The following is a 25,682-nucleotide window of genomic DNA, read 5'->3' as shown; positions in this document are numbered from 1 at the left end:
TTTTTTCATGTGCTGAGATGTACACTACACAGTCAGCCAGCCAGACATTGTAAAAACCAAGAGTGCCTCTTGTTCCTTGTAGAACATGACCTTGGATCTGGATCTGGTTCTTGTGAATTGGTGCAAACCAGTGCCATATCTGATGGTCACCATCAGAGAGAAGTCTCAGAGGAATCTGGAGGAAGCAGTGGCTAGTCAGGGACTGGATATCATTGATGTAGCTCATTAGATAAGTCTGGGGAGTAATGAGGTTGGGGGGCCACAGAAAAAGGATAAGGAATGTCACGTGCCCCATCTGTCACAATATTGGCATTCAAGTTAAATGGAAAGCAGCCAGTGAAACTGCTGCCTCTATTAGTAACGAAACATCTTCAGCAATTGGTGAACATCTTTGTGTGCAAATCAGACCCCTTTGAAATGCTTCTAGGGGCCAAAAATCCCTAGTTATGCTCAAATATTTTGCTGTATTTGCAGAGAGTTATCTCTTTGTGTGTGAATGCTTAGCTCAGTGCCACCAAGCCCTCCTTCCCCCCAGTTACAAATCGAAAGAGAAGTACAGGCTTGCAAGAATACCTCTGGGGACAAAAGTACACAAAGAGCTAAAAATGGCATTTGGCAAGAATATAAGTTTCCTAAATTTTCTACTTTTTTTGACCTGTTCTGTATGTTGATAAGTGGCAGCCTGGTGGGTACAGGGGGACCATACACGTTTGCATTGTTTCACTGTCAGTGAATACAGAATACACAATGGTGCAGATTAAATTGATGGAGGCCAGCATGGCAAGTAGGAATTATTAGTAAAAAGAATTTCTACCCCGTGTTGAGGGGATTGAGGTCTAACATCTTTTGGTCAATTTTTCTGGATCTGGTTTTATGTTTTAAGAGGAGCTGCAGGTTTTATGGACAGTGACATAAGCCTGGTTTTTTTCAGTTGACAGTAGGCAAGTGAACACATCCAGGTGGTTTTATAAATCTCATCCTGAGAATTATCAAGGACATAAATGCATTCTGATAGCAGTGACCTTCACATAGGCAGGAAAAAGAGGATCAAAACACTCAGTGAGAATCATGTTCTCCAAAGGAATCTCAGCCACTGTATTTCAAGTGCTGCAGTATGTAAATTACCAATTACTTTCATAGAAAGACAAGTGAAAAAATTGTAATAGCAACATTTTTCTCTCTCATTTCAATTTTAGGTGGAAGATGGTTAATGACTTTCTTAGCTTGAATGGAAGTCACCTGGAAGCAGCTTTGTGTATTCCATCTCCTAGGCAATTGTTAGTATGTGTAGACAAAGACCACTCACTTTCTGCTGAACCTTACCTTTAGTCTCTGAGTGGCAGGGTCAAAAATGAAAAACTTTCTTGGTATTTCTATTGTCTAAGTCAAATAAGTTCATTCTGGTCAAGTGAACAAAACTTCCACTGAATAGAGAAAAAAACCATTTTGACTTAGTGTATCCTTTCCAGCAATAAAAGGAATACTCTGTAAATGAGAAATCTTTGACCTTCCATATACATGATGTCTGCTAATTCATCAGCCAAAGCAAACAAAGATAACAGTAGCTTCTGGTTTTGTGAGCTGGGGACTTGCAAAGCATAATATCATTTGAAGGAAACAAAGGAACCAACAATAGGGCAGTATTTTGGAGCAGATGATGAAAGTAACCAAAGGCCATGAGGAGTCAGTAGGGACAGTCAGGCTTTCTTAACAAGTAATGAACAGAATTAAAGGGATTATATTCATTATTCTGAATGACTGATCTGCTATTAAGTCTAGAACATTAAACCTCTTTGAAAGAAGCAGATGAGCATGGAAGAGAATAACTGTAGATTTTGCCTGGAAGATTGAGTGGTAAATACAAATCTTCATGAATGTTTAGTCTGGTAAAAGAATAGCTCTGAACAGCAAACCAGTCACTCAGAGAGTATTTACCTTTCTGGGGCTCTAGACATCTCCTATGTTAGGTCCCAAGCTTCCCTAGTGCCAAAAAAAAAAAAAAAAAAAAAACCAAAAAAAAAACGAGGGGGGGGAGAGATTACGAGATGAACTGGGGGCTGACACCAATGCCATGCTGCATTTTTATATATTGCTTATGCTTCCGGTGTTGCAAGAGACTTGCCCCATCCAACCTTGTGGTAGCTGGGAGGAGAGAGATGTTTTTCTGCAGCACAGCAATGTGGGTGTGCTCTGTTTGTGCTGAGGGTGGGGATGAGGCTCGTTCTTTCCGGAAGTTTTTAGATCTTTTGATAATTAAAGATAAAAGAGCAGATTCTTTGGATCTGTTTTATCCTCGAAAAAAAAGACAGAAGAACAGATTTGGCCATCCTATCAACTTCTGCTTCCTAATTATTGGAAGTGGAAGAAGTTAAAGCAGCTCGGAGATGATTTGAAATCATGAAGTTAATACAAAAGAAGAAGAGAATCACTGATTTTGTAGAGACCCCATGTAGGTGGATTTATTGATAAGTCAGTGAGCAATTGTTTGCTCTCCCAGAGGCCAGTCCAACCCCAGTCAGCTTTGGGTTTGGAAGAATAACTCAAAAATTTTAATTTTTTTTCTTAATTCTAATGCACATAGATTTAATTTTTGCTTCTGTCCCAGGAGCCTGCCAAACAAAACTGTCAGAGCTTGCACAGAATGCTCTGACTGCATTAAAATCTCAGCTGAGTCACTTTCCCAAGATTTTATATCACCCTCTATGTAACAGACACAATTTTGAGAATTGGAGCCTACTGTAGGAAAAATGCATAATTTTCATTGAGGGAAGAAAGTGGGGGAATGGTAAGTAAATAAAAAATATAAAAATATCCAGAATATCTATAAAAATATCCAGAAGGAAATACTAGAGAAGAGAGAGAGGTGTTGGCCCTGCAACACTGTTAGCTGGGAAAAGAGACTTGCTCCCAAGCAATGGGATCTTACAAGTGTGTTGGTAACTGGTGTGATACAACTGTCAGCTGAAAAAAAATTAAAAAATATTTCAGATCTACCAGAAGGTACCTTCAGGATGTGTATTCTCAGGAACTGAGTGGCTGTAATCGTTCACTCACTTCAGGCATGTCAGATAAAGACTCTATTAAATGTACAGCAAAAAGTCAAAAATGCAACTATGTGGATGAGAATAGGCTCTTCTTGAGGCAGGAGCCTGAAGAAACAAAAACTTATAAAAAAATCATGTAGGAACCTGTGTAATAGAGTACCTAGAAAAAAAAAAAAAACTGATGTATTTTTTCCTGGATAAAATTATGGAGTTTTCCGTGGAATTTCTATAAGGAAAGATAGTGGCAAGACTGGGCTATAACATGATATGATCAGTAAGGAGATGATCTCAAAGGCAGAATGATGGCAAAGGGGAAGGTTTTGTGTGCAAGTGTGTCAAGCTTCATCTCTGAGAAAGCTGAAAGATCAAAAGGGAATTCTTGAATGAACTGATGCAATAGGTTTTTTTTTCCTGCAAATTTGTGATTCAATCAGGATTTTATCAATATATTCTAGGATATAAGAGTAGCATGAAAAAAACCTGGCTGATTGCAGAGCTAAAATAAATAGGATCAAAAGTGGGAAGAGAGACAATTGCCTAAACTGAACACTGAGGTCACTATTTAATTTTATTCTTTTGTTTCTAGGCTTACAAATATTTATGGAAGACTTTTTCTTAGACTGTGATTTTTGGATAGAAGACAGTCTTCTGTGCTAATCAGTAGAGTATTTTATTCCTGGTTATGTAGATCTCAGATAAAAATTGCCTTTTTTTTTTTCTCATTAGCATACCTGAATATCTCACTTTATGACTAGCATATTATTTCTCTTAAAATTATTTTTCTTGTGTTACATACAAAGTAAATACAGATGATGTAAGTGGAGCAGAGAGTTAGTATTTTGGATTACTCATTATTGCTGTTCCTTTCTTCTATGAAAGATTTAAGAGGTTTGTTTATATCTGGGTTTTGTTTCCCTCACCCCATTGCCAAAAGAGTGTCAGGAGAGGGAAAAGGGACTGAGGATGAATGCTTGGTAATGGCTTTGCTGGTAATTTAACTCTGGCATAATTTCTCCAGTGAACAAATGCTTAAGGACTATTAAATGAAATTCTGAAGCACTCAGAGTATTGCAGAATATTTAAATAATATAAAAGACTGAATGGAAATCTCAATATGTCAAAAAAACAAACCTCCCCCCCCCCCAAAAAAAAAAAAAAAACAAAACCTAGAAAAAATGATGCGGATTTGATTAAAAAAGCTTTGCCTTACAGCAGGACAGCCAAATATATCAAACTGTGCATCTCACTTGACATTTTGAAGATGAAATTTAAATTGTTTGAAAAAGCTGGCTTACCTTGCAGTGAAGATATGAAAGAATTGGTTGTTCCAGTCTTTGTCAGAGGTAGATTGTCTTGTGAAATATCAAACTCATGTATTTTTTTTGACTGACTCCATTAATACAAAGTGATAGTATCCAAAGGTTTCATACAAGTATCAATTTTAATTTTTAAAATACAGAAAGAAACAGAAGAAAGACTATTAGATACCAGCAACATGGAGCTGCTATCACTGTTTGGTATTTTTGTTTTGGTTTTTTTTTCATCTTTAACTCATAAAAACAAATCTCTCTTATTCTGTCTACTGTTGTATAAGCAAAGAATTACTTTTTGTTGATGTTTTGCATTGATGTTTACTATACCAAAGGATGAAAATTAACTCAAGAAAGAGTGTATGACAAAATGCAAAACAGAACAACACAAGGGGAACAAATTAATGCAAAATTTTATTTCTAGTCGCACTGATTGGATATGAAAAAGCAAATTTTTAAGTGTGTGCTACAAGCTGGGCCACATTTGTAGCAGAAGTCATTGGACCACAGGAGCTGCTCTGTTTTGTCAGAATGGAAAGCAATAGCTTAAAAAGAAACAAAAAGAAATCTCATATTTTTAAAATTAGGAATATGATTAATAATTAATAAGAACATCAAATTAATTTTTAGAATTGCAAAAGTGGCACAACCAAGTAAGGAGGCAGGAGGGGACAGGTTATCTGGAAGTTTTGAGTGCAACAGGGCATTGCCTTTTTTTTTTTGGGAAGCAATGTCCTCCATTGCCCTGCTCACATCTGTCTCATGTCCTTAAATCTGGTGACCTGACCCAATGCCTGGCCCTGCTGCACACCTTTTCGTGATCCTGAGGAAAATATTTCCATTTCTTTTGCTTCAGTTCCTGACTGTAAGAAAGGGTAAATAAGTCTTCCTTTTTCCTTCACTGAGCCTCCTCTGTTTGTGAGTCTGGGACAGAGACCCATGCCTGATTTCTGCAGGATGCTGGGTTACAGATGGTGTAATTACTACATAGAGTAATTTCCCAATTGCATGAAAGTACCTGGGGAGTTGTTTGCTTCTCCAGGGAAGTGCAAAAGAGGGGAGTCCCTATTTACCCAAGAAGAGGGCTTGCCTAAGGAGTTTCCCTGAGGGGCAGAGGAGGAGAATTTCCCTGCTTGGGGTGGTTTCTGGATGGGTGGAGATGATGAAGGTCCCAAGGCACTGAGCCTGAGAAGGTGGACACAAGAGTTTTGTCATCTTGGCTGCAAACCTCCTAAGCAAGCTGTTCTGGCAAACTTCAAAGGATGTGACTGGATTCTGACATCTCAAAATTCTTGCTGCATAATTTGAAACACACCTGTTCACCACTCACATTCATCCCTGTGTAATGCATCTCATTAACACCTTCTGGTTAACCTCACTGGTAGTATTCTGGAATAGCTTGTTGTTAGGATGGGACAGGACAGAGTTGCCCAACGTGATTCACACACAGGATTTCTGCACCCCAATGATTAGACTTAAAAATCAGCCGTATGTCTTAGGCCACAGTGGGCAATTAAAAACTGAAAGGATTTTTGTGGGTAGCTTGTTTTGAAACAGAAACAATCTTATCTTATGTGGGCTGATGCTGATAACTCTTAGTAGTCTGGTTTTGTTAGCCAGTATAATCAAAATGCTGCCAGACTGGGGGGGGCAGTGCTGTGTAGAAATGCCAATAATGCAGCTCAGACCCAACTTCAGTGGCTTCAGAAAGGCAGGGTAGAGGTGGAAATATCTGCTTTAGTTGGAAATAGAAAATAGTTATTTTAAAAGCTGCCAGAAAATTGAACATCCTCAGTAGTGCAACAAAGTTGGGATAAAGAGGATGCCTTTTCCAGGTACAACGAGTCCCAGCCCAGCTGTGTTCAGCACATCCTGAGTTCTTCCTCAGGAAAAAGGCAACAATCAAATATTTTGCTGTGCATTAAGCTGTCCTGCTTGACACTTGGTGAATTTTGATGGTAGAGTTTCTCTAGGCATGCTGCACAACTCAGAATGCAGCCCCAGCTCCTATGCAGTCCTTTGGATGGGCTGCTGAAGTTTTGTTAAAATGCCATCTTCAGGAAGGAAGAACATATCAGGCAATGCCCTTCAAACTCTGATTATTTTTATGCTTAAAATTATTTCTTGGATTCCTGACAGAGAATCAGATCCTCCTGGAAACAGGAGTGTCCTTTTTCTGATCAAGTCAGCAGGCATAATTCAAGAATACCTCCTTTTTTTTTTCTAATTTTTTCTTTTTTTCTTCTTCTTTTATTTTTTTTCATTCTTTTTTCTTTATTCTGTTTTAAAATTCTTTTTTGTATTTTTTTCTTTTTTAAAATTTATTTTTTATTTTCTTCTCCATTTTTCTTTCTTCATTATGTTTTGGGTTTTTTTTTCTTTTTTTTCTTTTTTTTTTTTTTGTTTCTTTTTGGGTGAGATAATTAATTAATTAATTAATTAGCTTCATTCCTAAGGTAATTAGGTGTATTTCAAAGGACAATTGTCTGGAACATTTTTTCCCTATGTTATTATTACACTTGTAAGGTGTCACTGTAGCTGGAATTCCCAGCAGTGTAACTCCCTTGTAAGGATAAAAGCTGATAACACTACATTGGAAATAGCTTTTGTGGAGGGCTGGGCAAATTTTTCCTGTCTATTGAAGGAGCCTTGTTAAAGGTTTGCAGCTGGCTGAGGAGGTGTTGGTAGTCCAGGGGTTGCCACAGTGGGCAACCACAGCATCGCTTCGGGAGCCTCCTCAGCAAAGCACCAGGGGTTGCCAGGTCCGTGGCCTCACAGTCCCACAGCCACAGAACACAGACCTGGGGAGGGAGGAAGAGTTTCAGGATATATTTTTCAGCACAATGGAACATTTGCTAAGCAGCTGCCAAAGATAATCTCTAGAAACACCATTTTTATTTTGTGTTAGGTCAAAGAGTGTGTTTGAGTCATTTGAGAATGAAAGATGTGAGTGTTATCTAGTGTTTTCTTGAAGAATTACTTTTTAGTAAATAACTATGGAATTCTAAGACAGGCTTGGATTAGAAGACTGATTCCATGAGCCTTTTAATGGGGACAAGGTGTGTGCTTTTGAAGTGAATCCCTCACTCCATTTTCCCCACATACCACTCTGCTTTGAACAAGAGAGAGGTCTCAGGACACAGCAGTTGGATTGGTTTTGGTTAAAACCAACCCCAGAGATGTGCTTCAGGAGTCTGCCCAGGGTTCTGCAGATGCCAGTGGGCACCTGGGCTGTGGGATTAGGTTAGAGGCAGCCTCCAGTACCCCTCCAAGGCCATGTTGCACCAGGCAGGGCTGTTTCTGACGTGCTGAAGTTTAGGAGAAAACCTTGTGCCTGTCTTACAAGTGCAGGGCTACACCCTCCCAAAATTTCAGATTTGATGTCTCTGTCCTTTGGGGAAATCTGACTGCAGTGCTGAGCTGGTGGACTCACTGTAGTCAGCCAAACACCCTGGTGCTGCCATGAAATTTGGATTTGGCTTTTATTTTCAATACTTAAACCCACTTTCTTTAAAGGACATGATACCATGCAAAGATGCTCTGTTTCTTCCACCCACCAGACCCACTGAATGGATGATCAGGTTATGAACTCACACATTGCCATTTTCCCCAGATATTATTGTGACTTCTTCAGCTCCCATGCAGCCTCTGTCTGCATGACCCAGATGCTTTTTCCAGAGAAACTCAACTTTTGTGATGTTCCCAGAAATTTCTGTATCAATATTGTTCCAGTAAGTGCTGCCTGGTTCAAAAGTGCCCCTGCCAAAAGAGAAGCACAGGTGTGATGCTCTCAGCTTGTTACAAAGGAGGAAAAAAACCCAGTTTAATCAGAGGAGTGAGGTGTGGGATGCTGTGAGAGTTAAATACTATTTCTGAGAGCTGAATACTACTGTTATAGTCTTTTTTTTTTTAATTATTTTTTTTTTATTTTTTAGGGTTGCCTATCACAGATGTTGGGCAAAATTCGAGCCTCATGCAGGTCCAATGCTTTCAGCAGTGGGGGGATCATGTCCCAGGTCCAGAAACACCAAGGTCTGTCCCTCTGCTGACTGATCATTCAATCCATGTAGCAAAATCTTTTACAAAGTCCTTGGACATTGAATTCTTACTATATAAAACATATCAAATATTTTTTTTTGGCAAACATTGTAACAGAACTAAACTTAGGGGAAGATAAAAAAACTACACACACAAAATGCAATGCACTTTTCATTTAACCTTTCTGTAAGGATTAGGAAGGAATGTTTCATTGACACTTTAGATGAAATCTTCCTCCAAATCAGGATTGCAATTTTACCTTCCCTGGAGCTATTGTGGCAGGGCTAAGGCTGCCTTATCTCTCCCAGCATGACTTATCCTGAGTACCTGGAGGAATTTCTGAGGATTAAATGCCACTTTTTTCCCCCTTTGGCTGAAGTCTGTGGTGCAGATTTCAGCCAGGCATATTGGTGAAGGCCACAAAGTCTCTGTATTAACCTTGGAGGTTATTGTGCATTCTACTACAGGCTTTCAGCTTCTCAACCCAGTGTTGGTACCTAAGGAGGAGATGGTTACTCAGAGGGATCTACAGATCTGTGCAAATGTCTCAGAATGAACACACTGGATTAGCTAGCCCAGCCTGTGTCACTGCTGCCATAGGGTTTGTTCTAGGCATTAGTTTTGGAAAAGAAGCTCTATCATGTCCAAGTAAGTCCAAGTCATCAAGTTCTCATAAAGTTTCTGCTTGTTCTCAGCCATGAAGAAAATGGAAAATTACAGTTTACATTCATGTCTTCTGTGGTGTTAGTATTCATTAGAAGGGAATGCACATTACAGTGAGACATTAACATAGAAATTATCTGTAGGTGTATCCCTGCAGGAGTGTCTTGGCAATCAGAGACACTCCTGGTACAGACCAGTAACAGGGCTATGTTCAAATGGAGAGGGGGGTGGTTTTGCAGTGTTTAAAGTGTGCTCTTGACAAGGATCACTTTATGAGATTTAAATTCATATTTACTGGAAAAGGCCAGGATGAGTGGACAGGAACCCCAGATTAAATCACTGTACATCTCACAGCTCTTTATCTTCTCAAAGACCACCAAATAATGTTTGAGCTCAGCAGTAATCACAGAGTTCTTTACCCTTGCCCACTTTGCTGTGCTAACCATCATCCTCAGAAAAGAAAATAGAGAGCTAGAGACAACAGCAAGAAGATTTTAATCACAATCTATAGGGTAGGGAACTTCAGCCACTTATCAGCTGCTTCAATTACCCCTGTAAATCATGAGTCACAGAGAACAAGATGACACATGTAAACATAACTGCTTATAAATTCAATATGATTAAAATGATAAAGCCATTTTTTTTCCACAGACATGCTAAGCTTACTTGTCGATTGTGTATTTTTTCCTGATCCCATTAGTTCCAGTCAAGGCTACATCTATATTTGCCTTCATGGTTTCCATTGCAGATATTCTGACATGAATCTCTTTCCGCCAGCCTTTGAAAGACAAATTAAATAGATAATGGTTGTAAAGTGACTTCTTTCTTAATGGCAAAACTTTTCTTATATTTCCATGTCTTTCAGGGACAGGAAAGGACTGAACAAAGGCACTTGTAAGCAAACAGAATGTCATTTTTTAAGGCAAATATTACTTCTGTGTGATTCTGGTAGTATTATTTCCTTGGCAGCAGCATAAATTGCAGGTGTAATCTTTGCTGATCTGTTGGCTATGCCAAGTATTTAATTTTCCATGGCCAATAGTGTACTTTGCTCTCCCACATGGTCTCACTTTTACTTTTGTCCTTTCTGAGACTTCTAAGCAATTCCAGGGGTCTCAGGGGCAGCCTGCCAGCTCTCGGCTCTGAAGTGAGATCCCCTGCACTGCTCTGTTGTTGAAAATATATTAAACAAAACCAGAATCTCTCCCAGGATGATCTTTATATCAAGAGTGTTTCAAGGGTTTTTTTATACCTGTGCAGACCCCAACAGCTGGCAGGGGATCCTGTCACCTCACATGTCTTTCCAAGGCAGAAGCAGGGCCTCAGGCACAATAGAATATCTTGATTTTAAGCAACCAAGATTGGGAAGTTTTTGTACTGGCTTTGATTCACTGGTAAAAAGATGATCTCATCACCTACTTCATAAGGTTATATTTGGGTTCAGGCTATAATTTCTATGAACTCAACAGTTTGTAAATGTTGAAATTAATATGTGCATTCTGGTTAGAAAAATGGTCAGTTTCTCTGTACTCAAATTCCTTCTTTTAAATTTTTGCTCTTATGGAGATGTGATACAAGATTTAATTTTTTTTCTTCCTGAGTTTGCTTTCAGATTTTACTGCCTGGGGAATAAGACCCTTAAAGACCCTCTCTCATGTATTGCCCTTGCAGTTCATGACCTCTGATGAATTACATTTTACTTATGAATTTTCTTATTCTGTGGCTGCTTCTGCAATAATCAGAATTAAAGCTGCTTTTTCTGCCATTTGACTTGACAAACTTTGCAAAAATATCCTGAAATAACCCAGTTTTATATATTTTTGTCAACAGAAACAATAGCTTTTTTTTATTTGAAATTTTGCACTTTCTGCATCACATTCCTTCCAGCTTCAGCTTTGTTGAATTTTTGAAACCATCACCAAATTAACAAAGTCTAGCAGGGTTTCTAGGCCAGGAGCACCACTTACGAGCAAATGGAGGAGAGGGCCCTGTGTTCAAGTAAACTTTTTGCTCTTCTTTTTCAGTTTTACGTGAAAATCTATCAGCATAATGACCCATCAGTGGGCATCCTTCCTTTGGACATGGGAAGCAATCTCCCTGGGAGAAAATAACAGTGTGTGTTACCAGATGTTATCTATTTTGTTCCAAATTCTTCAAATGTAAGAAACCAGGGCATTTAATTTTTCTCCCAGCTTTTTCACAGAGATACTTCCTTCAGAATTCAGATCCTATCTTCAGCATTTATCAGTGTGGTAAAAAAGGAGACAAGATGGTCAGTCAGCTTATTTTGTCTGGCTGAAAATCTGGCCTAATGCCTCTCTTGCAGACCTTAATGCATGTGTATTACCACCTGATCTGTAAAATACAGGTAATTTGTCCATTAAAAGGCTGTCTGCTAATTAATATAGGGTGGTTAACCACATTTGCAAGCAGGTATGGCTGGATATTTCAATCATATGGTAAAGATATTTAGTTTAGGGAGTATTGAAGCTTTGGATCTTGCTTTGGAAAGTGTTCTGTCTGCTTTTCAGTCTTTATTGCCATGCAAAACCTTAATGAAATAAATCTACCTACATAGGTCAAACATTCAGATCAAGTCCTTAATGACCATTAAAGCAAACAAACAAAGCAGAAAAAGAAGATCAGCATGTATAATTTCAATTAAATCAATTTAATTGTGGTTGGAAAAAATAGCATGGTTATATTTAGTTCAGTTTTGGTATTTGGGAGGTTCTGTAGGAACTGGTATTTGTGGATCTTTATCTTTTTGGACATTAGATGAGAAAAAACCTAAATCATCACTTGTTTATTGTAAGAAAAAAACATTTACCTTGTATCACTAAATTGTACAGGGTTCAGGTGTCCAAGTCCTGAATTACATCAAACTTTCAAGTTGCGTGCAGCACTACAAATGTTAGCAACTTTTCTGCAGTATAGTAATAATTCCTTTTGGAATTAGAGGGAAATAAATTCAGCCCCATCTTTCTTCTTGACCAGTCCTCAGTTCATCACCAGAACTGGTCCACCAAAAGCCTGGTTATATCAGGTCTGAAGCATCAGGACATTATTCTGCTGCCTTCTTGTGCCACCTGAGGGTTGTCTGTGCAATGCTGTGATGTATAAATACCTCCTCATACACTGTGGATGTTTAATACATGTATGAAATACAGAGGCTGTCCTCTTGATGAGAGTTTCCACTAGGTTTAGAGGGTCTTCCTCCAACCAGACTGGAGCTTACTGGTGACCTACACACAAGGTGAACCTGGCCACTTCATCTCTGTGCTCTCCATCTCTCCCTTTGTAACTGTTTTTGGTGTTTATATATTTCCTACCTTTTTCTCTTTTGGATCTTTTTTTTTTTTTTTTTTTTTCTTCCAGAGTGGGTCTGCATAGCCTCCCTGTATCATGGAATCACATAATGGTTTTTGTTGGAAGGGACCTTAAAAATCATCTTCTTCCAACCCCCTCCATGGGCAGGGCCATCTCCCACTAGACCAGGTTGCTCCAAGCCCCATCCAACCTGGCTCCATGAAAAGAGTGTAGAAGTTGTTCCAGAAATTATTAAGAGAAGAAGGGCAGGGCTATAACCCCTCAGATAAATACGTATTTGATACTTACCAACACAAAAGCTCTGTATGTTTCACACTGGTACCCAGCAAATCCATTGGGAGTCACAATGCTCTCAGCATAATACCTGAGACTTCTTTTATGTCCACATCCAACAGCTCTATATGCTGGGAAAAAGCCCAGGTAAAACAGGTTAAAGTTATAGATTGACATCAAGTCTGTGCCAAAATAACATTTGTGGGTCTTTTTTTCTTCAAAAGCATTGTACATATTTGTACATATGCCTCAGATGTTTAAAGTATGAACTGCCTGGTTTTATAGTAAAAAGTGTACTGATGGCTACACACATATTTTCAGTGGGGAAGAGCTGGGTTCTAATCTGGGTGTCCCTGTGCTTATGCTGAATTTACCAGAGGTAGAGATGCACCAAGGACCTTGTGTAGCCTCCCATCTTTCTATGTGTACAAAACTTCTTCTAGTATAACACAAGAACTGAGGAGGATTTAGAAGAATTTCCCAGTGATATTTCAAAGACTGGAATAATTCATAGCTGCAGAGTTTGTAAAGCATTTAGTAGTTATTATGACGTAGTTTTCATTTCCTTGCCATTATCACAACATGGTATTTTGTAAAAACCACACTTTCCATTCGTTTCTAGAACTAATGGTAATTGCAGTAATTATTTCAACTTCAATGGCTTTCAGTGTTTTTAAGCTCTAGAAGATCTGTGATCTTTTGACAGTGGTGATTCTGTGAGATGCTATAAAAAGCAAGATGTTTGACAGTATGTCCTTGCTTTTGTCAGGATTATTTGAAACAAGTACATTTTCCCTTCAGAGTGAAATTTATAAGCAGTCAGTGCAGGAAAGAAGAAAGTGTCATTTGGGCTGTATTTACAGCTCCCTGGTAACAAGTGTTATCTTCAGTGCCTCTGAAGTCTCTCTTTTATCAAAGCACAAGATACCAGGCAGGTTGTATAAAAACAGCCTCTCCTCTGCTTCAGCATGTGGGAGGCTCCCCTAATCACAGGGGGAGGTCTTGAAGGCACTGTAGGAATTGCAAGCTGGCACAGCCTATAGTGAAATCAGAATTTTACCTTCTGTCAATATTTATGCATCTTAAAGGCAAAGCAATTGGTACTGCCCAGCTAACACTCACAGTTCTTTACATAAGGAAAGAAAAAAAAATGACACCAAAGCCCTCTGGAAAGTTCTTTTGTGTGTTTTTCCTTAAAATCTGCATCATCAAGGCTTCCTGAACATGTTTTCTTTATAGTTCCTTCTTTTAATCTAAATCAGAAGGGTCTCTGCTTTTAACTTTAAAACCTCAGCTCTTAGAGTTGGCTGTCTTTGTGCTAGTGCCAAATTCACTTCTCATCTCTACAATGGGAACACAACGCTCTTCTCTGCTGTAGAAAGAAGTTACAAAATAGCATTCCTAAAGCACTCCATACATAAAAGCACTACATAAATGTAAATATTATCAAACAGAAGAGATACACACAGAGTAAGGTTTAGCTAAGAGGCAGGAGTTAAGGCTGCCTCTGTTTTTAGGAGCTGCCTGAACAGCTGACTCCATCTCCTTGTGTTCAGCAGGGCTCAGCTTCTGCTTCACAAAAAAACATTTGAAAAAGCCTTGTGAATGGTCCCTGGGAAATATTTTCATTTTTCTGCTAAAAATTCTTATGCAGTATGATGGGAAAGTGTTTTGGTTCCAAGTGACTTTATGCACTGCCTGCTTTCAGTCCTCTTTGTTACTGAGTTCTCCATCATTTTTGAAAGCCAATTACTGAACTACTGGTAGGAATTTCAAAATATTCAGCTGACAATAATGGATGTGCTCATTTTTGTAGGTTAGGATGAGAAAGCAGGGGATTTTGCACCCTTGGATCCCAGGGTAATTCTGATTAACTGCCCAGTTTTCTCTGAAGAACATGAACTATCACTGGAGCTGTCATTTTATCATCTGTATTTTTAACCTTGTGCTCTTCCCTTTGAAGATATTAGGGCTGTTAATGGTGTGGATGAGTATGTCTAACCCCAGTAATATTTGAACTGATGTCTTTCTAGGGAAAAGGAATGTTCAGATTTTAATAACTTCATTTTTAGATAATTATTGTAAAATTAAATTTTACTGTTCCTTCATGTGTGGATTTCCCACTGTGGTCAGCCTGTCAGCACAGTGACAGGCTTTTAGAAAGGTTGTGAGGAACAAGTCTGCATGCTTTAAATGAAGTTTTCATGTGGAATTTGTCTTTGTTAGGACAAAAGAAAACTGGAGGGTATTTCCCAGGCAGTATTAAACCTTCAATTTTTGAGCTTTGTCTCTATGCTCCAAACCTGTACTATGTAAATAACACATACATTCAAAAGGCTTTACCTTAGGGCCTTCATTTCTAACTGTAGCTTATAATGAGGTGTTACTTTAAAATATATTTACCTCTCATCAGGTCATTGATATCCCGACTTGCAGGAGGTACACGAAGCTGCTTGCATCCTGGCATCTTCTTCCCACCATTTGGGTAAAAATCCAGGTGGCCACAAGTCTGAAGAATCCCTGGAGCTGAAATGCACAGTGAATCGAGGCCGAATGCTGTGCCCACCCTGTGTTGGTGTCAGCATTTGCATGGAAACTTACCAAAGTCAAAGAAAAGATGGCCAGCATGAGTATGAATTATATCAACAAATTTTGCATCTGAAGGATCCAACCTAACTGTTGTGGGAGTATACTGGAAAAGGGGTCCAGCTGGATCCAAACCTAGATAAATGGAGACAGGTCTCATTGAGGATATAGCACTGGAGCTGTGTCATCACAGAGAGTGTGTTGTACAATGTATGGCATTACATTTCTGCCTTTACTCCAGGTATAAAATCCACTTTGTGCTCCAGGGCCAGCAAAACTATCAGGGTTTTAGTAGAAAAGTGGCTGGAGGGATTGCAGCACAGTAAAATGCTGACTGGTATTTGGGTTACTTTCAGGGAAAAGTGTTATAAAGAAGAGATTTGGATTGTTTTGGGGTTTTTTTGTTTTTTTTTTCATATTAGTGAAAAATATGAAATCTTGATCTGGTCATCTGAGCTTGTAGGGTTTTTGGGTTTTTTTTTGAGAATTTTTATTTTTTCAAATATCCAGTTTTGTTTTCAAAAGAGCTGCTTTGAAAAATGTTACCCCTTCAATGTCAGTGAGTTCTGTTTGGGTCTAAAGCAACAGAGTTCTGATCCTGGTTTCCCTGAATTGCCTCTGTGGCTGCTTACTGCATGCACAGCTTAGTCAGAGCCATGGCATGCAGAGAAAAGAACTGACTGGAGGTGAAGGAAACTGAAAAATACTGAGCCTTTAAAGAAGTGATGAGTGAGTGGGTGATGACACCCTGTGTCTCTGTGTAGCAACACAACTGGCAGCTTTCTTCCTTTCCAGGGTGGCTCTTTGCTGTCTCATCCTGACAGACTGAATCCAGGGGTCTTAATTTTTCATTTCACCTTTTCAATCTTTTGAGCTGATGAAAAGCCATGTTAAAGTGGGCTTTTAAAACCAAATATGACAATGACTTGCTAATGTTTTATAAGTCTGTTACTCCATATGTAACAGACTATTTTGTTCCTGTTCTTTTATACCATTAAAATCCTAACCAAATGTTCCCTGGGACTTGAGACCTGTGAAAAGTTACCTCTGTTTAACCACAGACAGGACAGTTCAGCCTTCCTGAATGTGCTGATCTGTGACATGCGTGGCACGTGGTGGGACCTGGTTGCATCCCTGTGCTGCCATTTTAGCTGCATGCTGCTTTTTGTGACAAACCAGCACATTGCAGCCTGTGAGGTGTGTTTATAAGCCAGCAGTGATCCTTCAGCTCTCTTAAATTGTATAAAAATATCAAGCTTCAGCAGCAGAAATAGCTTCAGTACCTGTTATTCTTCCAATGCCAGGTTTCCTTCTCCCTGCCTCCCCTGCAGCGTGTGCTCCAAGACTATGGCCAATGAAATGAATGTTCTCAGGAGAGTAGCCATAGTCTTTCTGTGAAGATGGATGGAAAGTTAAAAACAAGGGTGTTAAGCTGGGGATACAAGCCTGTGGCACTGCATCTTGGTCCCCTGCTTGCTGGGGCTTGCCCAGACCAGGAGACAATAGAAGGGTGAGAAACTGCTGTTGTGGGTGGTGGGATCTGCACCTGAAGAGAAGCACTTCCCATTCTCTCTCCTTTGATATCACACCTCTGGAAGGGAGTAATCTCTGTCAGATATGTCTCATCACCCTACCAGTTTTGATAGAAAGTCTTATCCAGTAAAAAGCCCACCATGATCCAAACTCTCAGAGAGCACATCCTGCAAGCCTTTAGGTCCATCCTTCTGTGACACCAAAGCAGGGATTCTCCCGTGTGCAAGATTAGGGCTTTCTTATGATTTTTTGCACCTCCTGTCTCTGTTGCATCAAACCTAAAGGAGAACACCCTGAACACAGCCTGTACCCCACAGAATATTCCCCAGCTTTCCCATTCCAGGGGTATTTTACCTCCAGCAGGGTCACCAGGTACGCCAGCTCAGCCCCCACAACGCGGACGTTGTTCACTGCTTCCGTGTACAACCCACTGGAGCCCCCTGTCCAGTCTGTCAAAATGCAGTTCACATCCTCAGTGGGAAGCATGAGCTGCTTGGAAAACATGGGAGCAGGAGAAGAGAAAGCCAACAGGGGTGAATTACAGCTGTAGCCCAAGGTATGTGCAAACAGAGTCTTGTTCTGCTGCAGCCAGGGACTTGCTGGGACCCAAAAAGACACATCCTGAGCACATCAGTTCCTCCTGGTACTGAAAAATCAACACAAGGAGGCAGAGTGGTGGCACTGATTTGAACACTGCCTACAGACACACAGGAGCTTGCTTCATTTCTGTTTTCCATTCCAGATGCCTCGGTTGTCTCTAGGGTATCAACTTCTCTTACTGACAGTGCCCCAATTAGCAAAAGAGGACAGTATGTCCTATTTTCTTATTGTCCAAACCTTATGCTTTAAAATGTATATTCTGGGATCAAACTAAAAGGATTCATAGATTTCTGTTCATGTGCTTGAATTTTTCAGCCCTAAAGGTCATGTACTTTAATCAAAATATTCAAATTATACACTCATTGCAACTGAAGATTCTGATTTTTCATTCTGAAACAATTTCATTTTTAAAATGTGCCTAAATAAAATTAAAGCAATCTTTTGAACAAAGCCTTTTGTTTCTATTAGATCAAAATGGAATGTTTATTTTGACCTTTTGCTGAGGTGAGAAAGCAGCTTCTTTTTTTTTTTTTTTTCCCTTTATTATCAGCAAAGAATAGAAAAATCAATTAATTACAGTTGTCCCTGTGGAAGAGGATGCAGCAAAGGAGCACTTAGCAGAAGGCTGAAGTGCATTTTACTCATCTAGGGATAAGAGGGTGTTCATGGGGAACTGAGCTTAATTCTGAGGCTTTCTTCCCCTTAATATATATTCTCTGAATTAACAAGAGCATCAGGGTATAAATCTTCTGTGGGGGTGTTAAGCCATTTAATGGGATGATGTAGATATTTGCACTTTCAAACACAAGCGAAATGACCACCAGGTGACAGCCATACCATACCTTGCACATACTTGTTATCCAGGGGAGATCTGCTCCAGCAAGATGCCCATGAATAATGAAACGAGTTTTCCTGTGTGCTCGGAAATTGGAAGCTTTGATGGTTGAAGGATTTGTAGCAGAAATTTTCTGTGGGAAAAAAAACCCACCACAGAACAAAACCCAAACAACACAACAAAGCCGTGACTGCTCCATCCCGCTCTACGTGTGATACAGGAGGCACTACCCAAAGTGGTCAAGGCACAGCCCTGGACTCAGAAGTGATGGGTCTTGATCTTCACTCATAAACTGCCTTGCTGGGGGATATCAAATAATTTCTTAAAAAAATGAGTCACTTCCTCTAGTTAATTGAGCTAATGCTACTGGCATCATTTCACAATGGTCTGAGATGTACAGGTTCAACATGCCACAGAAGTACAAGATTTTATCAAACCTGGCCATAGAAATGAAGAGATAGCATCTCTTGCAAGGTATTATGTGGTTGGCTTTTTATCTATACCTTTCTGTCTTTATTTTTTCTTTGATGGTAAGACCTTCATCACTAAGATTATTTATATTTTATGGGAAAGCTCACCAGGCTTACATCAGAGGCAGTAGGCATTTGGGGGTTTATCGAGAAGTCATTATTTTCTCTCAAAGAAGTTCTGAATACTGGGTTGTTTTAAAAGTTGGCTCTAATTTACTTTTTGTTATGGTTTTGTAAGCTTAAAAGGGTATGTCACACACTAATTAGCACACTTCTGATTTGCAGTGAAAGACTCGTGGAAGTTAAAACCTCATCCAAGTCCTCTTGGATCTTGGACTTGCTCTGAGGTAGCTAAAAGAGGAGAAATCCACTCTTTGTGGCTGCCATTTATATAAAAAAGAACTCTGAAGCTTTTTTTCATGTAATCTGAGCCAACAACAGCAACAAATTGTCCCACTCCCCTTTCCTATTAATTTGCTTCATTTTTCTTTCTCTCTGTCAAAGTAAACTTCATGCTCCCTGATGCTCATTTTTCTCCTTTCACCAGATGGATTTATAGCTCCCTACTCTAAACTGCTTCAGGCTATGGATGAGCCCAGCCCAGACACCTCCAACATCTTGAGCACCCTTCTGTGAGCTTTTCCCAGGACTTGCTTGGATCCAGATGAAAGGGCTGACCTACTGCTGGCATCTTTCAGAGTGTTCCCATTTGATCCATCCAATGCAGTGCTGCAAACTCCTTTTAGAGACTTCCATTTGTTACCCTGTCACAGTCCAGACCTTCCTCTTGCTGCCACTGCTTGCAGGTGTTGTTGATAGCCCTCACCTTTTTTCTTTTTTTTTTTTATTCCATTCAGCTCCAGTCTGCTGTCTCTGGGTTTCTCTGCCTGATGTGCTGTGATGAGGTTTAACCTGGTTCAACTCTCTGTAAATGCCCAGGCTCTCTTTAAGGTGTATCTGAAATCTTTTTCTTTAGCTTTTTTGTCCTCATTTTCCCTCCGTCTCATCTATCCCCAACTATTTAATATTTATTTTGCTTCTGCATCACCATTTCATTCTCTTTTCAGTTGCTTCTTCCTTTTTCTACATATTATTTTACTCTCACCTTCATTTTCTTCTCTAGCCTCCTGTTTTCCTTTCTAAGCTTTCCTTTAATTTTTGATCCTATTTTCCTTCCCCTCTCTGGTAAGCACAGATATTTTAGCTTATGATCCTCACTCAACTTTTTACTTGCTCTTAGGACTAACCACACAAGCAGAGATTTTGAAACCAATCAAATATAGTCCAGAGGGCCCTGCAAACTTGTGTATGAAGCACAGCCCTGAGTCCTGAAATCTTGTTTTAAGCTGAAGACACACAGCAGGTAAAATGAAGCTTTTTTTTTCTTTACTGCCTCCCCTACCTCTGGCTTTATAATAGAGAAGTGTATAAAGTAGATCCTAAATATCTCAGATGACTTGTCTTAGAAGGCTGCAATTAATATGTTGTAAGTATACCTGGTCTGTCAGACAGCTGAAATGAGAAAAATGAAATGAGATGAAAGGAAATTGGGATGGGCTATGGATGGAGTGTGGAATGTAGGATTAGAGCCTCTCCCTGGGAGGCTTTTGAGCAAAAATAGGGTAGAAAAGAACCTGTCTGTATGATTTGTTGAATGCATAGTATGCTATAAGTTATTAAAGCAGGATCTTACTTGATATTTCACAATGTTGTCTCTAGTGTAAAGGAAGAAATTGGTGTTCACAGCTTCTGGAGAGCTGGGCAGGCCTGTCAGCTGTCTCCCTGGGATCCCAGACCAAGGAGGGGTATCTGTGAAGCATCCCAGCCTTTCATAACAAACTTCTTTTCCTGGGGTAAGCAAAGGAAAACATGAGTGTTCTGGGAACATAGGCTGCCAGCATTTTACAAGAAGCTGGGAGGAAAGTGCTTGTACCAGGGAAGCAGAAAATGGTTGGTTTGGGTTAGTGTGGTGCCTGTGTTCAGGTTTCACCAAGGGGATTGTTTTGCTGTGCATAGAGCAGGGACTTGAACTTCTGTTACAGATAGTGTAGAGCTCAGTTTGGTGAACTCATGCCTTATTTTGACAATCATCTTGTTAACACAGGACAGCTTAGTGCTAATGCTCCAGGGATTACTGAAATTGCTATTTCTTGTGCAACAACTCATGGAGGAGCAATAGGAAACCAAAACATGAAAACAGACACCTCTGGTTGCTCTGTAATGTACTTGAAACATCTCCCTTACTTTTTTTTTTTTCACTGCCATAAGATTTTATTGGGAGCAATAAAGTGGAATTTGAGTGGAATCCTAGAGCAAAGAACAGCCTTGGGAAGTGTAGTCCATGCCTCAAGGACTAGAGTTTCCCAATTTCTATTGTGGCTTTAGCACAGTAATGCTGCAAATATGACATATGGGCGTTGCCATTAAATGTTGTCCCTCCCCACAATTATGGCACAAGAGTTGTGAAATCCCACCCCCCAGAATTGATTGCTATTAAAAAAAGCTACAGAAACCAGTGAGAATCTTTTGTTACCTAGGATAGGTCACACAGAGAGGTCACATCAGACCATGGCTTACCCACTGTACAAAAGGCAGAGGTAGAGTGATGTGGAGTGGGAATGGATCTAGAGGAGGAGAAGATTGAATTGAGGAGCTGCAGGTGGAGGCTGCACAAGTGATCTGATCATTTTTCACAGAGGTCTTCCCTCTGATGCCAGCAAACTTTTGGACTGTGTCTTTTTGTTTCTCTGCTCTTTCTGTGTGTCCATCCCTGCAGAGCTATTCTTTCCTAGCAGTAAAATATTTTGGACCATGACTGTTTTCTTGCTCTCTGCAGAGCTCTGTGAAGGGTAAATGCCCAGGCTGGCTTTACAAGCATTGTAGCTGCCATTAATGCTGGTGTGAGTTGAGTGTTATGGAAAAATTTTAGTAACAATGCATATTTATAAATATATGTATTTATATATATATATTTATATATATATATGTATATATTTATATACATATATTTATAAATACCTTTTTTATTACCTTTCTCTTTACTAGCTGCAAAAAACCTTTATAGAATTAAAAAGGAATAGGTTAAATGTGGGAAAGATAGGCTGTAACTCAATGAAGAAGTCTGTTAAATCCCTTCCAGAGCACATCCTTTTTCTAAAACACAGTTATTCTGGTGTAAGCTGCACACTATTTTTACTGTTTATAGATTTCATCAACTCTATGTCTTACCTGTGGCTGAACCAAGAAGAAAAAGAGTAGTGATCCATACTGGAAACATCTAAAGCAAATAAAAGCACAATTCAAACCTAATTGAAATAGAATCTGGAATTCACCTAAGTGTTACCTTGACACTTCAAAAAAATCATGTTGACCATGAGGACTACTTCAGCTGTTTGATGAGTTGGCTTCAAAAGAATCAATACTTCCTTAGAGATAGTAAGGTTTCAAGAAAATATCTTTGGAATACTTTCTATTGGCCATGGAGATTTTGCATCTCTTACAGACTGTCTACCTCAGCTTGACAGAGCAGCTGTTCAGTAATTGTTAAAAGAACTCAAGAACAAACTTAATTTCTCTTTAATTCATACAAATAGTATTGAAGAGTCATTTTGATCATTGTTATCATTCCTGTACACTTATCAGCCCTGATATGATTGATCACTTCATCATCATCTGATAGGTGCATATCAGAGTAAATGGAACCAGCCACTTACTTCAAGGTGAAGCAGTGAAAACTACTATTGCTAGTAACCTATCTTCAAAGGACAGATCATTTTTACAAAACTCTGGTATCAGGCCCTGATCCTGCCCAGGCAGGGTCCTGCACCCACTCCCCAGCCCCAGTCCCCTGGTCTGGGGGGTCACACATTGGTAGGAGCAAAGTCTTCATCCCTGTGAAACCCACCGCAGGTTCAAGCGTCTCCTGCTTCCACCTCCTCTCCTCCAGCCACCCACCAGATACCCCATTGAGATCCACCTAATGTAAGTGCTGTAGATTGCCTTATCTCCAGCCTATCCCATTTTACCTTGGCAAGGCTCAGAGCAAGTTCTTTGGTCCACCTCTTGGTTGATCCTTGCAAGCCTTGTAGAAGCCCCCTGATGATCCTGGAAGGAAGAAGGAGAGAGCTGCTCCTGCCCAGGGTGATGGGACACTCAACCTTCTGCTCCTGCTGCACAAGGCTTGGCTTCCCAGCTGCATCTGCTGAGAGAGATCTCCTGGATCTTTCCACCTGTCAGGCATCCTTCATCCGTGATAACACGAACCAGGTCAGACCAGTTGCTGCCTGACTCCACCTCTTTAATGCAAAGTTTCAAATAGGGTGTTATTGTCATCCCCCAGTAATTATTTTTAAAGCTGAGGAGTAGGGGGAAGTGTGATGTAAACACTGAGCAAACACTCAGCCTTTCAGGAGTAGGAAAAAGGCTTTTGCCTTTGGCTGGGCTGCTCAGCTCAGTCTGGTGCTGAGATGGGATTCTGGTGATTTGGCATCAACCCAAAAGGCTGTAGCAGAGCCCAAATCTTTAGGGTCCTACCACAGAGTTTTAGTAACAGAATCATCATTCCTCACATTAAATAGTTTACTGTCCTAAGCAAAATTTTCCAACTTGTATCTGTGTTGTCTTCTGGTCACATAATTGAAGAATGTTGTTGGGATGCAAATGGATCATATAACCAGTCACCAGTAGAATTCAGCAAACAGAAGTCCTGGAAGAAGTGGCTAAAAGAAAAAATAAAATACAATAAGGTCAAATAAAACAAATAAAATAATAAAATAAAATAAATAAAATCTGCTTCCAAGTTGTCCCAGCTCATCCTGGCCCAAACTGGATTCAATGGTAGTCACAAGTACACAGAGCTGTGATACTGCAGTGAGCAGCATGTTCAGATCTGGTGCTCAGTATCACAGTCAAAAGGATTGGATGCTTGGTTTTTTTTCCCTTACAAGATTGAGTGACTTTGCCAAACTAAAATTAGAATGACAAGATACTTAAGGTCTCTTGGTTTTACCCATGATAACAGCACTACTGTCTCACATCCTAGATGCAAACGTGTGCTATTCAAGTCTTATAAATCATCATTCTAACTAGTATGGAGCATCAATTGGGCCTTACCTTCCATAGGCTTCCTCTCAGAACACATGAAGTCATTTAGTGATGTTTACCCTGCCTTTCAGCAGCCAGTGAGACACCACAGCTCTCCTCTGGTGTTTAGAACAAGGTTATGGAGAGAGCAAGGCATCTTCCATTTGTAATGAATCAGAGGATTTGCTCCAGCAGACAAGCATGAAATGGGTTTTCTCTGCTGGCTTACTAATACCAGGAAAAGTTGTAGCTCAGCAGCATTGTTAGATGTCAGCACTTCTGTGTTAGCTTCTAGAAAACTTCTCACTTTAATGGGATTAACTACTTCAGTATTATTTGGGACCCAGGCAGGATGTAGCAAGGCACATAGTGCTGGCTCACCATCCCTTAGAAGGTCTTGAGAATTTCTTTTCCATTAACTTGTCCAAGCTGTCCCTGACCTCATGTGCACTTCTAGCACACCCAGCATCCCGTATCAAGCAGCTGCACGTTGTAATGATGCAACTGGGAGAAGGATCAGCTCCCTTTGTTTATTTTGAGCCTTTTCCTGCCTTATTTTAAGCCCCCTGTTACTCATGTGGATGTAATGAACAAATCTTTTTGTGTTTGCATTCTTCTTTATATTATAGGCCATATTCACACCCCTATTTCTTTTCCAAGCTGTCTTCTGTTTTTCCTTTATATGCCAGGGGAGGTGGCAAAGTGACTTTTTATTCCCTTTGCTTGGGGTAGACAAACATGTTTATGCAGTTTGCACAAGACTTCTGAGGCCTGTCAGGTGGGCTCCTCTTTTTTGAGGGAAGAAGAGAGCAAATGTTGGAGAAAGTTCTTCCTGCAGCTCTGTGCAATCTCTCCTAAAACCTCCTTTTATCAACATCTGTAAGACAGGAAGATGAGGTAAAGCACATATAATATGATTAAAAAGAGGACTAGCATCCCTAACTAATTTAAGTTATTGTGTGGAACTGTTTATACTATTTTTTTTTCTTTTTGTATTTAATCACAATTGTACCCCCTTGTCATGTCTTAACCTTTCCTTAACCTTAAACTTTCTGGGCAGGGACCTCCCTATCTACCTACCCCTGTATATGGTGGGGAATGTGATGAAGTTTTGGGTAGTGTATGAATAATTTTTATTACAAATGGTACCAGTAATGTAAAGGTCACCTCTTCCAGCTCATCAGTTGCAAGGCCCTCCCTAAGGAAGTAAATCTTTGGATTGAAACACCTTAAATACCAGCAAATATGTTTCTATTCTTTCCAGTCTGCTTGGCTGCTGAAATAGATATGAAAGGATTATTGTTCTTTTTATCTGTTGCTCCTTCATTATGGCCCAGCTTCTAACACTGATTGATACCAATCCCAATGGAATAATTCATAGAATAAAATACTTCTCATCCAGAGAGAGAACACCAAATGTCAAGTTCTACTTTTATTAACATTTTTAATACTGTTTAAACTAACAGCTTTTGGGTGACTTCCTCATATCTCCCATGGGAGGCTCCATTTCTTTCTTGTATTTCTTGAGGTGATCCTGGAGATACCAGGAGATTTGGTCTGTAATTCTCCTGACAACTTTTTGTCCCAGTAATTAAAACAGAGTGAAGAGGTTCCCTAAGAGCATTGGCTCCTATCTGCTCTCCTCACAATTATATGAATTTTCAAGGATATGAGTAATTAGCCATCTTTCATTCCCTGCTTCCCTCTCTGTTCAGTACAGAGAACCTTCTGCTTTGGGTAACTGTAACACTTACTGCTTGCTCCTGAGGAGGTGAGTGGAGAATGGGGTATAAATAGAACATTTTCAGCTTCCCTCAGTAAGGAATTTTAAGGCTTACAGACACTGTGTGTTCTAAATTTTGAGATGTAAATTAGCTAACTACAGTGCAAAAACATATAAATAAATAAATAAGCCTTT

The 25,682-nt window shown here is 39.7% G+C and overlaps 1 protein-coding gene across 2 annotated transcripts; it reads right to left on the bottom strand.

The window, feature by feature from the left end:
* Positions 1 to 7,006: 7,006 nt before the first annotated feature.
* On the bottom strand, positions 7,007 to 22,932 carry LOC139798595 (pancreatic lipase-related protein 2-like). Of its 2 annotated transcripts, none has more exons than XM_071749499.1 (13): positions 22,708 to 22,932; positions 21,911 to 21,959; positions 20,376 to 20,530; positions 18,220 to 18,345; positions 17,132 to 17,266; positions 16,528 to 16,636; positions 15,260 to 15,379; positions 15,062 to 15,184; positions 12,674 to 12,789; positions 11,023 to 11,152; positions 9,722 to 9,833; positions 7,949 to 8,113; positions 7,007 to 7,155 (listed from the first exon to the last, which is right to left on the bottom strand). In XM_071749499.1, the coding sequence occupies exons 2-13, from the start codon at positions 21,957 to 21,959 to the stop codon at positions 7,092 to 7,094; spliced, it is 1,404 nt and encodes a 467-aa protein (XP_071605600.1). In that variant the 5' UTR covers positions 22,708 to 22,932; the 3' UTR covers positions 7,007 to 7,091. The 2 variants fall into 2 exon arrangements, with proteins under 2 accessions (XP_071605600.1, XP_071605601.1); XM_071749500.1 differs by having other exon boundaries at positions 22,742 to 22,932.
* Between the last annotated feature and the right edge of the window lie 2,750 nt (positions 22,933 to 25,682).

The sequence above is a fragment of the Heliangelus exortis genome, chromosome 7 (assembly GCF_036169615.1).
Source record: "Heliangelus exortis chromosome 7, bHelExo1.hap1, whole genome shotgun sequence".
NCBI lineage: Eukaryota > Metazoa > Chordata > Aves > Apodiformes > Trochilidae > Heliangelus > Heliangelus exortis.
The sequence above is the reverse complement of the archived record's forward strand: the minus strand, read 5'-3'. Positions and strand labels throughout refer to the sequence as shown.

Excerpts from the sequence above, each read along its gene's own strand:
- LOC139798595 (XM_071749499.1), bottom strand. The coding sequence starts at position 21,959 with ATGTTTCCAGTATGGATCACTACTCTTTTTCTTCTTGGTTCAGCCACA. Across the intron at positions 18,346-20,375 it reads ACAACATTGTGAAATATCAA|AAAATTTCTGCTACAAATCC; the intron begins GTAAGATCCTGC and ends TTTTTCCCACAG. Across the intron at positions 11,153-12,673 it reads CATACAGAGCTTTTGTGTTG|GGAGATTGCTTCCCATGTCC; the intron begins GTAAGTATCAAA and ends ATTTTCTCCCAG.